Source organism: Sander lucioperca, chromosome 5 (genome assembly GCF_008315115.2).
Source record: "Sander lucioperca isolate FBNREF2018 chromosome 5, SLUC_FBN_1.2, whole genome shotgun sequence".
Classification (NCBI taxonomy): Eukaryota; Metazoa; Chordata; class Actinopteri; order Perciformes; family Percidae; genus Sander; species Sander lucioperca.
Window position 1 is genome coordinate 42,913,746 of NC_050177.1, and position 15,601 is coordinate 42,929,346.

A 15,601-nucleotide genomic window follows, 5' to 3' on the forward strand; every position below is an offset into this window, starting at 1 on the left:
GAGAGAGAGAGAGAGAGAGAGAGAGAGAGAGAGAGAGAGAGAGAGTCAGTCTAACTGGTAAAGTCACTTGACTTCCTTATTGCTGCCATCCAATAATAGTGAGCGAGGCCGATGTTCATGGAGCTGCCTGCTACATGACCCCCACCTTACTGAACTATAACTGAAAGAGAAAGTAAAAACCTCTCAGGGAAGTCTCCATTATTCTGCTTATCGTTCACTTGCAGCTCAGTCATGCTGCTTCCAATTAACTGACCGTCTACAAAAAGACTTGTCGATTATTTAGGACGATATAAAGATACATTTAGTGCCGAGAAGTTCATCTGAGGTCACGAGAAGAGAAAAAAATGTCTCGCGGTTCAAATGCAGGTTTCGACCGACACATCACCATATTTTCACCGGAGGGCCGCCTCTACCAAGTCGGTAAGAGAGATATTTTCTCCGGTGTTTTAGTGCTAGAGCATGGATATGCTACTGCAAAAGAGAAGTCTACTACCATTACCACCTGCAGATAGCCGTAATACAATAAACAACAACAATCAAAACAACAAACAATAAAGCCTACTGCAATATCGTGTAACATTAGCTAAAGTGGCTATAGCTGTCTGGTGGAGTGCAGTAGCATCCAAATTTGCACTCAAGTTTTACTTTTTTGACGTAGCTTAAACCTGTAGCAAGTAGCCTAATTTTTTTAATAGGCTACACTCCGCCATTTTAAAGTAAAATTAACTCTGGATATAATTTCATATGTTAAGTAGGCTATGTTAAATTCTGTTATGTTCATTAGCCTAATTGTAGCTTAGTTTTGTAGCCGAGAAATTGCTGGGCTACTTTGTTCCTCAAATGTAGCCTACCGTATCTTCGTATAGGCCTATATCTTGTAGTTATATGCTTTTTTAAATCCAATCCTGCACTGTTACACTAAAAACCTTTTATTCTTTTATTTTTTTATTTTGTACTGTATGTCACATGTGCTGCAGAGTATGCCTTTAAAGCCGTATCCCAGAGTGGGCTGACGTCGGTGGGGATCCGGGGGACAGACAGCGTTGTGGTGCTCACACAAAAGAAAATACCTGTAAGATATTACACACACACACACACACACACACACACACACACACACACACACACACACACACACACACACACACACGTGGATGATGATCTGAGTTCAAGCGCTGAAGTTTTAGGGAAGCCTCAAAGGAGTCTTGATGCAGCTTTTTGCTGACTTGACAATCAAATATATGAACAAGATACGTTCTCACATTACCAAGTCAGGGACTTTTATTTTGGCAGGACAAAAAAAAAAGTTGTATTTTGTCTATCCCCTGTCAATTTCAATATCTAATTGTCATAATCAGGCATAAATGAGCCTATTGGAGTCCTATCTGATCATAATGTGATTGTTGATATTTTCACATGCACAGTGATACATTGATATGTGTCAGCCCAATAACATTTTGTGAGTTGGATGTGACTCTGTCCTTTCCGTGACTGCAGGACAAGCTGCTGGACTCTTCCACTGTGACCAACATGTTCAAACTAACCCCTCGCATTGGCTGTGTGATGACTGGGAACGGCGGTATGTATTCAGCACGCACACAACACATAATTGTTTAAGTAACTGTGATACTTTGATATAATGACCATGAACAAATGTGAAAAAGATTAAGACTTTTGTTTTATTTCACATCAGAAAGCCTGGCTTTTTCAGTTTCTCTACATACAGATGATAAATAACTGGTAGAAAATAGTGTAATATACGGTTTATGGGCATTAGAATGTGTTATTAGTCTTGGTGACATTCTTGTTTGTTTACTGTAATTACATTTATGTCTGGACAATCTGATTAATTTAATAATGTTAAAAAGCGACACTGTCCCCCCTATTCTTTCTTGTGCAGCGGACAGTCGCTCGCAGGTTCACCGGGCACGAGTGGAAGCAGGTGAATGGAAATACAAGTTTGGTTATGACATCATGGCAGATGTGTTGTGTCGCAGGTTGGCCGATATCTCCCAGGTCTACACACAAAATGCCGAAATGAGGCCTCTTGGCTGCTGTGAGTGGTGTTCTTGATTTCTGCCTCTTGGTTTTCATTTCTATGTTCATACTGTTCTTCATCAACAACTCACTCTGTATTGTTTGATTTTTTTTAAATTAAGTTTTAGAAACTTGCAAGGGACCATTGAAAATGACAAAACATACAGTAAATTATATACATAATATAGGTGGCATCTTCCACCCACCTTCTGTCCTCCTCCCTCTCTCTCCCTCCTCCTCTGCTCTCTGCAGGTATGATCATGGTGGCTATAGACCCCCAGCAGGGTCCTGTCCTATATAAATGTGACCCCGCAGGCTACTACTGTGGCTTCAGAGCCACAGCAGTCGGAGCCAAACAAACTGAGGCCAATAGCTACCTGGAGAAGAAACTGAAGAAAAAGCCTGAACTGACCCACGACAGGACAGTACAGGTAGAGTGAAAGCTAGTGAAACTGAGTGACAGAAAATAACATTGAGAAAGGCTTCTATGTGTTTGAGCTAATCACTTTACTCACCTAACTTTCTTTCTTTCTTTCCAGTTGGCTATAACATGTCTGTCCTCTGTCCTGTCCTCGGACTTCAAGGCCAGTGAGCTGGAGATTGGCGTGGTCACCAAGGAAAAACCTAAGTTCAGGTAACTTCAGTCAGGCCCAGTGTAAATGTATTTAAGATTAGATCATCAGGGGTGGCAGTAGCTCAGTCCGTAGGGACTTGGGTTGGGAACCAGAGGGTTATTGGTTCAAGTCCCAGTACGGACCAAAGTACAGAGTGTGGATTGGTAGCTGGAGAGATGCTGGTTGAACTCCTGGGCACTGCCAGGTGCTCTTGAGCAAGGCACCATACCCCCCCCAACGGCTCAGGGTGCTGGTCCAGCACTGGCAGCCCACTCACTCTGACATCTCTCCATTTGTGCATGAATAGGTCCTGAGCATGTGTGTGTATTTCAGGCCTGTGTGTAGTGATCAATAAACAGTATAAATTATTATTTGTTGTTATTCTAATAGTTGTATGATGTTGTTCAGTCCTTAGTTGTTGTTTTATTCCTCCTTCCTCTGGTTATTGTTCCAAATTGCATTTGTCTTCCCTTCTCACCTTTGTTTTCCCTCCTGTAGGATGCTGTCCGAAGAAGAGATAGAAGCCCACCTGGTTGCCATAGCAGAACGGGAGTAAGGTGCCATCACAAACTTCATCATAGCATTTCATTTTCAGTGTGCTTGATTTAGCCCAATTTAGCAATACTGTTAGCAACAGTCTGAAAACAAAAGTACACAATTGTGTGTCCAGGAGGGTTAATCATGTACACCTGAAGTAGAAAGTTATTAAAGAGAAAGGTTTGATTTAGTGTTTCACCAGACATTTCTATTGGGCTTTTAAAGGGAAAAAATCAATATACACCAATGTATGATGAAACCATCGGTAGTGGACAACACAAGCAACACATTCCGAATCCATACTTTGCAACATACTGTATGTCTATTTGAAATACTAAACATTTTTTTATGACCTTAACTGGTTTTGTTTGGATGTGTACAGAATATTTGTCATACAGCTTATTTAATACTATATAAGCCTTGTTGTCATCTCCACACTTGTAAAGTTGCAATAAAAACATCCATCCTTCATTGTTAACCCCTTTCAAACAACTGTTATAATAAAACAGACTAGAAAAGAAGACTAGAAACACTGTCCTGTTTTTCTTTAAATCAAATAGTTAAGGAAGTATATCAACCTTTATCACTAAAATGAATAGATTGTTCAGGTTTCTTTCCCAAATTTTGTCAAATATTAGCCTAGAAATCTAGACGCACCCTAGCGGCAGCAAATTTAATTTGCAGCCAGGGGGTTCTAGCAACTCTCCGTTGGCTTGCGAGCTGGAAAAACCAAACTCTGGTCAGGCCAATCACATCGTGTATAGAGTCGGTAGGCAGGCTTATGGCTGCTGCTGCTGCTGCTGCTGCTGGGAACAGCAGCAGCTGGAGTTAAGCTTTTCTTTGAGAAAAGAACAAAGAACGGCACTAAAATCATTCTTGAAAAAGGAAGATGTGTTCGGAGTTTTGCTGACCAGAGACGACAAAAGTTTAATCTATCAACTAGCTTCGCTACCTTCTTCGTCGCTCTGCCTGGTTGTAGCGCTATCCTATTGCGTGCAGAGGGAATTTGAAAGACAACCGTTTATCCCGCCCCTCAGATTGAGCCCTGTCAATGGTGAGTTCCCAGACCCAACATCTTGATGTGGGTCTGGCTTGTCAGGCTAGTCAAATATCCTAAACAAACAAAATCCCACTTGTTAAACAGCAGATGGCATCAGTGAGGTGATAACATTACCTGAGGTTGACTGGTAGAAGGTCAGTTTACTGATCTGGACAGACAGGACTGAATCCACATCTTATTCCAACAGATAATATTGTGTTCACACCCTGAAGAAGGCTGCTTTGTGCCGATACGCGTGGGTCGCTGCCCAGCTCTACTTTTAATGTAAGATTTCGATATGAAATAGCCATCTAAATAAAGGCATTTTATAATAATTTTCACAAGCCTTTAATCCTTTTTTCGAAGCTTTTGTTCCCTTTCCAAAGAGCACTTCATAATTTGTTTTGAACTTCTGAGTACTCCAGACTTTTTTCTTCCGAAATAATATTGTGGATTCGGATATGAGTCACTGAGTTAAGCACTGGTATTTACACAGGGATAAATAACAAATACTCTTCTAGGAAGTGAGATGAGGGAGTAGGGGTGGGAAAAAAACTCGAGGGGTGGCCTCTAGCTCACCCAGTTATGGCGTTTTTCCATTACATGGTACCTGCTGGACTCGACTCGACTCGACACACTGTGCATCTGTTTTCCATTGCAGATTTTAGTACTGCCTCAGCGTGGCTGGTCATCATAGCGACGCCGCAGTAAACTGCCATGACGTAACGCGACACACACACACACACACACACAGAACGTCGAAGGTGTGTTGTTGTTGCCACAGCCAGAAGACACATTTTGTTTTATTTTTCACACAGCTGGCTAAACTATTTAAAAATGGCGGGTTTGTTCAGGACACCCCCGTCTGTCACTTTCACATCACCTTTTGGTATCGCCTCAGCTCGCTTGGAACTTCGACTGAGGTGGTACTAAAAAAAGTACCTGTCAGCAGGTACCAGGTACTTTTAGTTTTTAGAGATGTCTCATTTTTTGTCTCTAGAAGTGGATTATTCAACTGTTGTTTTTGTTAAAGGAAAAGAAAATTGCAATAAATGAAAATTGCAATACAAATCTAATCGGCACTTATGTATCGTGAAAGAATCGAATCGGGACAAAGGCATATCGTCCCAGCCCTATTTGGGAGTATCACAATAGTAAAAGTAGTAGTAGTACAATATTAAAATTACTGTTTTTAATGATTTATATCATACTGAATTGCATGGCATGTTCACATTGCTGGCTCCCCAGTGCTGTTAATCATACATTCTTTCCACTGAACTGTAGATTATCCTGTGCTACTTCATATGACCACTAGATGGCAATGTTGTGTCTGCATCCTACTCCCTCTGAGTATTTCAGAACAGAATTCAGTGTTTCTCTGGGTGTACTTTTCTATTTGGGGAAACCTATTTAAACAATTATACTTCACAGTCTGTGGAGATTGTGTGTGTGTGTGTGTGTGTGTGTGTGTGTGTGTGTGTGTGTCAGACAGCCAATCCGTGCATGTCATCTTGTTATGTCCTGTTCAATAAATGTAGAAGCATTTCTGGTCACAGACACATTCACATTTAAACACGAACACATGAGAACAGCAACTTGAGTCTGATTTTACTTTACTTAAAACATTAGAAGGTAACACAAGTAAAATGCTGTGGACTTACAGAATTTGATTACTTTTACAGGGTTGACACATCAAAAATAAACTTTATTGCACATGTACACAATATTATTACAATATTATCTATTAAACACCAACAAAACTATTTCCATTCTTACTTACTTGCAAGGCTTTGAGTAAGGCATTATGTTAATAAGAGTTATTACATACAGCCTTTCTATGTATTTGTGATAGTGGAGAGTTGCCCAGAATACAGTGCCTTAGTTTTGACCTAAACAATTACTGTACACTTACAGTATCTGTGTGAGATACACACAATAGAGATACACATTGTAAGTCTAAATTTCAGATAGATCATCATTTTAAAAGGAACGAACAGTATTCCATGGTCAATAACAATTACTCACTACAACTCACTTCTTGGGCAGAGAGGAGGAATAGTTAAATAGTGGATGCTCAGTTTGTTTCCAGATACAATTAGGATTTAGGCTGAGAGGCTTGTGTCAGTGATTCTCAGTGAGAGCAACAAAAAGCCTTGCTAGTCTCTTTAAAGCTAGGAGTGTGAGACGGTTCTAAGTTACATTGATAGGCCTCTTAACTTAATTCTTCTCTGTGTCCACTTTACCTTACAGGCCCAGACAAAGTAAAGGCCCAGGTAAAGTGTTGCACTGCAGCTTAAAGCCAATAAGAGACACATGACTATGAATCAAATACATGTACTTTGCACAGTATATTTGATGAAAGAAAAATGACTGAAATGGCCTTTGAGGTTGATGTAGTAACTGGTGACTTGAAGGTGCACGTCTCATGTTTGTCTCTTCATTCTCATGTCTGGCACTGCATGCACATGATAACCTGGGAGAACACAAAAAAGAGAACCTCTGTTAGGAGCAGCAGGCATCCCCTTTGCATGAGTGCAGAAAAAGTAACATGGAAGAGAGAGTTCAAACTGTCGTCCAGTTGTTTACTGTAATCATGCGAGCAATCAGTACACCATGTCAACATGTTGTCACAGGGATCAAACTGGTGGTCATGAAGTTGTACATACTGTATGTTGTCCATACAGCTAGATTATTCATACAGGTCATGGAATTGGAGCACGAGGGTGCTTAAACCTCCAATAACTGACTTTTTTGGCCACGGCGGAAACAGGTTGTGAACACAACATTGACGTATCATAATCTTTAATGTTTATATGGGAAACTTGTCAGAAAAAAATTGTATATTTACACATCCAGCAGCTACGAAGAAACAATGTAATTTATTTGGACTCGTGTTTGTCTCTTCCTGATAAATGTAAGTCCAATATTCACTCTCTTTAAGCTCTGTTTTTGGTCTCTCCCAACTCTTGGGGGATAATATCTGGCTTTTGTTACTGAATGCTTCACTATGTTTACCAGCTAACTATTTCTAATTTAGTCTGTTTGCCATTTGGTGCTGAGAAGGCAGTGTTCAGTGAGTTTTTTAGCTTAAAACAGCTGCCTGCTGCGGCCGAATATGACGCTATGAGAGCGGTGAAAGTGAACCAAAACAGTAAAGTTGTGGGCCGAACAGCTAAACAAAGAGCTGAAACTCACTTTAAAGCGGCGTAAAGCTGCAGATTCAGATGCTACTGTTGTCTGTATGTTCGTCATTTGATACATTGTTAATTCACAAATATTGATTAAATTCTAGTTCTTATTTTCTCAGCTTTGGCTTCTGACTTTAATACATTTTCTTTGTCATATTTTAAAATTCTGTTCATTGCGCCTACTCCATCTGCTTCATGGCTGAGCTGTTCCTCTTCTACTACACCCCTACATTTATACCACTTTTCTTCTCCCAACCCTGTTATCCCCCAAATCCCAATCTTCCACTACCTCAGCCACCTTAGCCTTTCAATTTCTGCTCCTCTACCAGGTTGCCGCACCTTGATCTCTACCCCAACCTGTTCACCTCCTCATCGCCCAAAGTCCTCAGACTCCTACTCCTCCACACCACATTCTCCTTCCTCTCTGCCATCACCCCCTTCCTCCCTCCCCTAATATGAAATGTTGACCCTGTGGCTGGTGTCTCCTGGTACTGGGACTGCCTGCCAAGCTGAATGGGCCCAGGGCATCGGGTAGCCAGCCTGTGTGTGTGTGTGTGTGTGTGTGTGTTTGTGTGTGTTGGGTCACGGCGTGGGGATTAGGTGTGTGTGAGTGATTGAGGGTGACAGCAGCCCAAGCATTAGGGGCCCTGTGGCAGATTTCGTTGGACTGTTTTAGACACACTAAGCTGGATTTACCAGCCGCAGTGTGTCAGCAGTGATGCAGCCTGCCTGGACCTCCTACAGAACACACACACACACAGACACACACACACAAATACACACAACTGCAAGCACACACACTCGCTGACCCTACCTATCTACCTGCAACCAGTCTGAGGTCCCATCAGCCCTTCCTCTCTGTGTTTTTCTTCTATCCATCCCTTATTGGTAACAGTTAAAAATGTCTTCCTGCTGTTACATTTCAAATTTCCTTTAGTTTGTTTCAATCTTTTCACACTACAGTAAATATGCTGAGGAACAACGGAATCTAAGCATCATCCCTCACCCAAAACAAACATAAGGGCCTAGTCAGCGAACATTTGCACATCATCCAGTTCATTTTAAAGGAATGACTACAAATAGTATATTACCTGAAAAGCAACAAAGTAAATTGGAGCACCACTAGCGTTTTTGTGAACTTTAATTTGATTATTTTACTGTCAAAAGGTCTGAACATTGTAGGCCTTGGAAGAGGTGCTCACATTGTAGAGTCCACAATGAAGAACGCTATCCTTCTAGCAAATACTGTTTACATGTAATTAAATACAGGACTGGCAAAGTAAAGATTGTGGTGCAAAAGCCTTGTGATGTAGCAGTTAATTGTGATTGTGGTTGAATAGATGGTAACTGTGTGTTAGCGAGCTATGTTCTGATACTAATATGCTTATCTACAGTGAAGTTGCATGCTGGGTGTACTGCTGTGTGGTCACTTAACACAGGGGGTATGTGAGGCCACTGTGGCCCCTCGTGTCTGCGCACACATGTATTGATGCTTGATTGTGTGTTTCTTTGTGTGACTTGTGCACACCTTTGTCCATGTGTGTGTTTGTGCAGACACCAGTGTGTGTGTGTGTGTGTGTGTGTGTGTGTGTGTGTGTGTGTGTGTGTGCTCCCAGATCTCTGTTACAGCCTGTCCATTGTGAAGGAGAGTGTTGAGCAAGATCCTGACCCACAGGCGGGTACTAATCAGACGCATTCCTTGGGATTAAATGGCCAATTAACAATAAGAGAGCCATTGTAGCCCTGTCTCCTTGTGCGTCACAGTTAAAAGGTTTTGTGTGTATACGTGTCGCAGTGAGCACGTGTGTGACTCTATTTGTGTGTGCGAGGACGTGCTTTTGTGTGTGCAAGGTGCTATTTGTCATTCAAAAAGCACTCTTTGTGATTTTCTACCAGCATGTTGCACAGCTCCTGCACTTCTCAGGTTTTAAATTCACATGCACACTATAGCTTCATAAAGAAAGATTACATACGTGTGTGATGGATAGAGTGAGAGATGGTGCATTATGGGTCCTGCATGCCAAATAGTAGCTGCAATGTGTGTGTGCGCGTGTGTTTGAGTGTTCGATGCATGTTAATCCAGGGGTTTGTTCAGGCACCATTGGTGAGTCCAACTGGCCTCATTTATAATCATAATGCAAACAAAATAATTAATATTCTATTGTATCCATTGGTGTATGTGTGCTGCTGTGCATGTGGTGTGTCTATCATGTGTATGCATAAATGTGTACATAACTAGTGTATTTAATAACCATGCATGTGTGGGTCTGTACGGTGTGTATATGCATCAGTGTGGCACGTGTCGGAGTGTGGCAGAGGATTAGTGAGGCTCAGGGCCTGTTGCTCCATTTCCATGATTACTACTGTCTACTGCCATATGGGGTGGTGGGGGTGTAGGTGGGGGCGGGTGGTGGTGTGGAGGAAAAGGGAGGGTGGGGGTACAAGCTACTGTATCACGCTATGTACACACACACACACACACACACACACACACACACACACAAACACAGGGAATTCATATGAAACCACGCATAAATGCACATGAGCTTTGTTTTAATAAGTTGAAGACTGTGTGTTTGTGTGTGTGTGTGTGTGTGTGTGTGTGTGTGTGTGTGTGTGTGTGTGTGTGTGTGTGAGTGAGTGTGTGTGTGTGTGTGTTGTCCATACACTTGCCCCTGCCAAAATGCTTAATAACCCTTTTCTATACACACCTAATGTCTGTACAATCGGCTCGATTTTTTATATATAACATTTTTATATTTTTCTCTATTTCTCTTTACTTTTAAATCAGTGGTTTTGACTGGAGTTACAACCTGATAAAATCATTAAAAAAAAATTATGAATTCTAATAACATATAATTAGAATAATAAGTTTATAATCATTTACCTATAAAGAAAAGCTGCCTCATAGAACCGGTTAGCGGTTAAAGAATATGTAGTTATTGCCGCCATTGAAAATTGAGTAATGGAGCTGCATTGGTATTACAGCAAATAATTGATGCAACCTCTTTCATAGAGGTATTATGTACAGAAACATTGATACAGTCCAATTATTAGAGTAAAACATTTCCACATGGTTTGATAACAGTCTGGGTGTACAAATGCAACTGAAATTGCTCATCTTATCTAATTACAAGTGTATGACTATGAGGGCATGAACAGGTGTTAATTTGTTAAAACCCCAGACAGTGGTCAAGGAGGGGGCTAAATGATGACAGTGAACACACACACACACACACACACACACACACACACACAGACACACACTCACACCACCTGTTGCTGTCTGCAGTGGATTAGAGATCTGGGTACTCTCAGAAGACAGCAGGACATAAACATACACGCAGCAGGGGGTCCACTGTCTGTGAAATTGATCAAGATGCTGAGGCCAGACATTATTTACAGATGAACTCATGGTCACAGACACTATGCATGCACCAAGGACTGCTGCTTAATTTGTTCCAATAACAGAGAAAGATTTTTTTTAAACTGAATCTTCTCTCTAGGCTGGTTAACACGTCTCAACCGGGCAAATAACTACTGACTACAGACTTTTTTTTGTTAAGATTATTTTTTGGGGCTTTTCCCTTATTAGATAGTGTATAGACAGGAAAGTGGGGAGAGAGAGAGGGTTAACACGCAGCAAAGGGCCGCAGGTTGGATTCGAACCAGAGCCACTGCAAAGGACTCAGCCTACATGGGGCGCACGGTCTACTGGGTGAGCTAGAGGCCGCCCCTACTGCAGACTGTTCTTACAACAATCACCCCCCCCCCCCGGGAGCCATGTTACCCTGTCTGAGTGTAAGCCTTCAAGTGATGGGACCAACCACAGTTTCTGGCCAGTTTGCTGGTAATTTATTACAGTCACAAAGCTGCATGTTCCTGCTGCAGACCTTATGTTTGCCTTTACTCTGAGATGAGAAAAGCTGGAAGTGTGTTCAAAAAACATATAAAAATAAGTTTTATAAGAATAAGAATTTTGTTGGGGTAAATTATGTAAAAGCATAAATGTAAAATAGCACCATAAATAAATACTCCTTAATTCCCCAAACTTTGTTACAGTATGTTGTTACAACTACTTCCACTGTCAGTACATGAAGGATAACTGGTAGAAAATTGTATTGAGTAATTTTGTGCACATCTTGGCAGTGGACCTAGGTCAAAATTGTTTGCACATATAAAATAACATAGTTGAATTATAAACATATCAATATTTTAGGTCTGTAATGTGCACTACACTTTTGTGAAATTAAGCAGCTAATGTGTAAATACTGAACAACATAAACTTAAGTTATTGGGCTTTTGATGTAGTTAAGTGCGAGTAAATTAAACAGACGCTACTGTTCTCTGTCTAAACATTTTCCTGTAGGTTATATGCGCACACTTGTACTCCTATAGTTCACCATTATATAAGCGACCACAGCCTGAGTTTATCTTTAGCCTCGACACATGATAGACTGCTGACAACCCAAGTCCTACTAAATGGACACACACACACACACACACACACACACACACACACACACACACACACACACACACACACACACACACACACACACACATACACACACACACACACACACACACACACACACACGCATGCAGCAGCACATAGTATACATACACTAATGGCATGTAATGGCAGTCTAACAGCAGGGCTATTTAATGGAAACTGTATGCAGTATGGAACCATCTCATATGGACCATTGTGTTACTGTAGATGGAAGAGGAGTGTTGTGCAGAGAGACACATGGTCTGATCTGGACTCACGCAGAGTAATCCTCACATCACTTTAATGAGTGACCTCAATACACACACACACACACACACTCACACAACCCACAACACTATTTTTATGTTTTAACTATATTAGTATACAGTATAGACAGTTGCAGTAATATCATAAATACCTATTTAAAACAATGAATCAAAACAAACTCAGTTGTAAAATGACAGCCTATCAATAACTAAATCTAAAACAATAAAAGCAGAACAACATTCACAGCAAGACCCTCAGAAAACTAGGTCTGTTCCAACGCCCCTCCCATACACCTCCTCTACCCATCTGCCTCTCTCTCTCTCTCTCTCTCTCTCTCTCTCTCTCTCTCTTCTTCCACTTATTTCTATCATCATGTTCCTCTTCTCTTCCTTCGTTCCACCTCATACACAAATTCCCAGTAACAATTTTGACCTCCACCAGTTCCTCTACAGCAAGCACCACATGACTTTCTCCTGGTCTGCCTCTCACTCAGTCTGCCTCTCACTCAGTCTGCCTCTCCATCTCACACACACACAAACACACACACACACACACACACACACACACACACACACACACACACCACTGTGGCCCTTTCTGTCAGCGCTGCTCCTTCCCGTCCCATAATGCTCCGTTACCTTATCAATAGTGATCGATGCAGCCACAGAACTGAAGGTCCTGTTCTCTGTCCCTGTGCAGCAAGCGCTCTGTTCTCTCCATTCACCCTTCCTCTGTCAATCTGGCCACAAACCCCTCTTTCCTCCCTTTATCCCGAGGTAAGATACTTACTTTTCAGATAAAGCATATTATGATAAATCGGCTGAACTCTGTGCCTGTGTGTATGTGTGAGAGTGTGTAACTGTCACACACACACACACACACACACACACACACACACACACACACACACACACACACACACACTATAAGCACACAGTGTGCACACAGACAAAAATACAGTGTGTGTATCAAACAACATGAGACAACAGAGGTACTTACAGTAACCTGTAACAGCTGCAAGTGTGTTTATATAATGTGTGTGTGTGTGTGTGTGTGTGCACGTTTTGGGTCTTTTTGGACGTGATGGTTTTAAGTTTATTAATCATTCAGTAATGAAGACACAAACACAAATGATTAGGAGCCTTTTTCTCCTTTTATGTTTTCATCATCAGCGGCATCATACACAGAAACAGCAGATTGGAATCAAATGCACTTAACAAAGACTGGTTTACCAGGAAGGATTCTGGGAAAACTTAATTTTTTTTCTGTAAAACTAAATTGAAAAAAAAGCTAGGCCTTAGTTTCTGTTAATAAAAAAGGGCCCAGAAGGCCTCATCAGAATGATGATTATGTTGAAGTCTGAGTCAAATTTCGTTTCAATTTCAATTTGAAATCCTTTTTCATTTGTGATCTGTTGAAGTGATTGTACAGTTGATTTAATAAAATTCAGTATTACGCAGGTAGGCTGACCACACTGAGGACGACTATGTGCTTCCTTTTTTACTTTAATTGTCTTAAAAATGTTTGCTCTCTGGCTCTTACTGTAGTCATTGAAGGACGCATGATACATGTTTGCTAATGAAATGGGATGAGAGAAATGGAGCATATGGGCAAATGTTCTCTAACAAAGTATGATGGAAGTTTAGGTCAACAATGGGGAATAAATGAGTTTGGAGAAAATGAAAAATAAATGAAAATACAATGGTTGTGTTTGCTTTTGAGATGTGGATGCGTGCTTGAGAGCAAAATTAGATGTTTATGAAATGCTCTGTGTGTGTGTGTGTGTGTGTGTGTGTGTGTGTGTGTGTGTGTGTGTGTGTAGGAGTATAGATTAGATGTACTAAGCCTCTTATGTGCTGCTTGTCCTTAATTTGTGTCTGCTCTGGGTCCTAGTGCGTCCAAACTACCAGCAGTCCTCCAGCACATAGACGTTTCCACACTAACAACTCCAAACATCACGTTATGCAATAAAATAGGCTACATAGTCACGATTTTAAAGTGCATTACTTATCTTAGGCCATGCCTTCATATAATTATACATATGCCCATATAAAAAAATAAGAATAAACTGCTCTAACTATATCAAAAATAATGACTGAAATTATTAAAACTAGACAATGAATGTCATTAATTTACAATTTTTTGTTCTATGAAATCCATGAATGTAGAGCAGCTGGTAACTTTGTTTTTTTATCATTTAGTTGTACCAAAGATTTCACAACCTTATGGACAAATCATTGTGTGTCTATGATATCTCAGGAACTTACTGACTTTGCTTATTCTACTTGGTAGAGTGTAACTACAGTATCGCTATGGGAATTTAGAGTGTAATTTACAATGGTATTTGCACAGTGGGTCTAACCCCAAATCTATTATTACTGTAATCACTTTCATTGCAGTAACTGAAAAACAACATTCATATTCTAGTTTTTTCTCGATATTTTACAATGGAACAATAATTTTAGAGCCATATAGAGACCCATAGATAAATGTATCATTTGTTATTGGCATGCACAAACGCCACGGTTGAAGGCCTTTTGTATCTATCCAAACGTAATGAAGTGATTTCCCGCGCCATTTTACTCGATGGATTGGGCTAATTATCATATCTTGTAGCATGTCATTGTTCTTGTATTATTAAATAAAGCTAAAGAGGCTGACAGAGAAAAAAGGCTACATACAGTATAAGACAGAAATCCTACAAGTTAAAAACATAGGCTTGGCCTAATATTTTTTTTTTTATTCTAGCAGCCTATATTTTTATATCTTGCCATTGCATTTAAATCAAAATAGCAAACTATTAACATAGGCCTCCTAAAGTGCGTAAATACGTATGTTGAAATATGCAAAATATTTCTCAAATTCAATATGAAATGCAACAGAAGAGTCTGAGGGAAGCAGGTGTGGAAGTGTGCGCGTGCACAGCAGTGCTGCGCGCAGTGTCGCGCGCTCTGAGGCATATCTGAGGTCTCTCTATTCCCGCCGGTTTTTTTCTCTCTCTTTCTTTCAGTTGGAGGTCTCGAGACATTCTTATTGTCGGAGTCCCCACAGTTAGGCTAGCTCGAGTATTTGTCCTGCGGGAGGCTAGTTTAGTTCAAGCTGCCCGAGCAGCACCAACAAAAGACAACAAACAAGCAAACAAAGCGTAGGCCTACCTGATGTGAGCAGCAGGTGAGGCATCCACTGGAGACTAAAGGTATCCTGACGTTCACAGACACAGGCCAAACAGCTACACACACACTCGCCTCAGCAGGTGAAGACATATTATTCGAGATTTAGAAACGTTCAAACACGCCCGTAAAGTCTCTCTGTCGCTCTGTGTGTGTCTTTATATCTCCGCTTTGGCTTTACAGAGCTAGATAAACCCCTTATACAGTTTGGGCTGTAGCTACATGGGTCTGTGTGTGTGTGTGTGTGTGTGTGT

At 40.9% G+C, this 15,601-nt stretch overlaps 1 protein-coding gene and 1 long non-coding RNA gene across 2 annotated transcripts; one reads left to right on the forward strand and one right to left on the reverse strand.

Annotated features, from left to right (window-relative positions):
• The first annotated feature begins 129 nt into the window (after positions 1–129).
• psma6l (proteasome 20S subunit alpha 6, like) lies at positions 130–3,718 on the forward strand. Its single transcript, XM_031283707.2, has 7 exons — positions 130–420; positions 978–1,072; positions 1,498–1,579; positions 1,901–2,056; positions 2,290–2,468; positions 2,577–2,671; positions 3,150–3,718. Exons 1-7 carry the CDS (start codon positions 345–347, stop codon positions 3,205–3,207), a joined length of 741 nt encoding a protein of 246 aa, XP_031139567.1. The 5' UTR covers positions 130–344; the 3' UTR covers positions 3,208–3,718.
• Positions 3,719–5,823: 2,105 nt separating this feature from the next.
• On the reverse strand, positions 5,824–15,601 carry LOC116038979. The gene is made up of 2 exons (XR_004102212.2): positions 15,333–15,601; positions 5,824–6,700 (listed from the first exon to the last, which is right to left on the reverse strand). It is a non-coding gene; the product is annotated as an uncharacterized LOC116038979 (long non-coding RNA).

Excerpts from the sequence above, each read along its gene's own strand:
- psma6l (XM_031283707.2), top strand. The coding sequence starts at position 345 with ATGTCTCGCGGTTCAAATGCAGGTTTCGACCGACACATCACCATATTT. Across the intron at positions 1,580-1,900 it reads TGTGATGACTGGGAACGGCG|CGGACAGTCGCTCGCAGGTT; the intron begins GTATGTATTCAG and ends TTTCTTGTGCAG. Across the intron at positions 2,469-2,576 it reads CCCACGACAGGACAGTACAG|TTGGCTATAACATGTCTGTC; the intron begins GTAGAGTGAAAG and ends CTTTCTTTCCAG.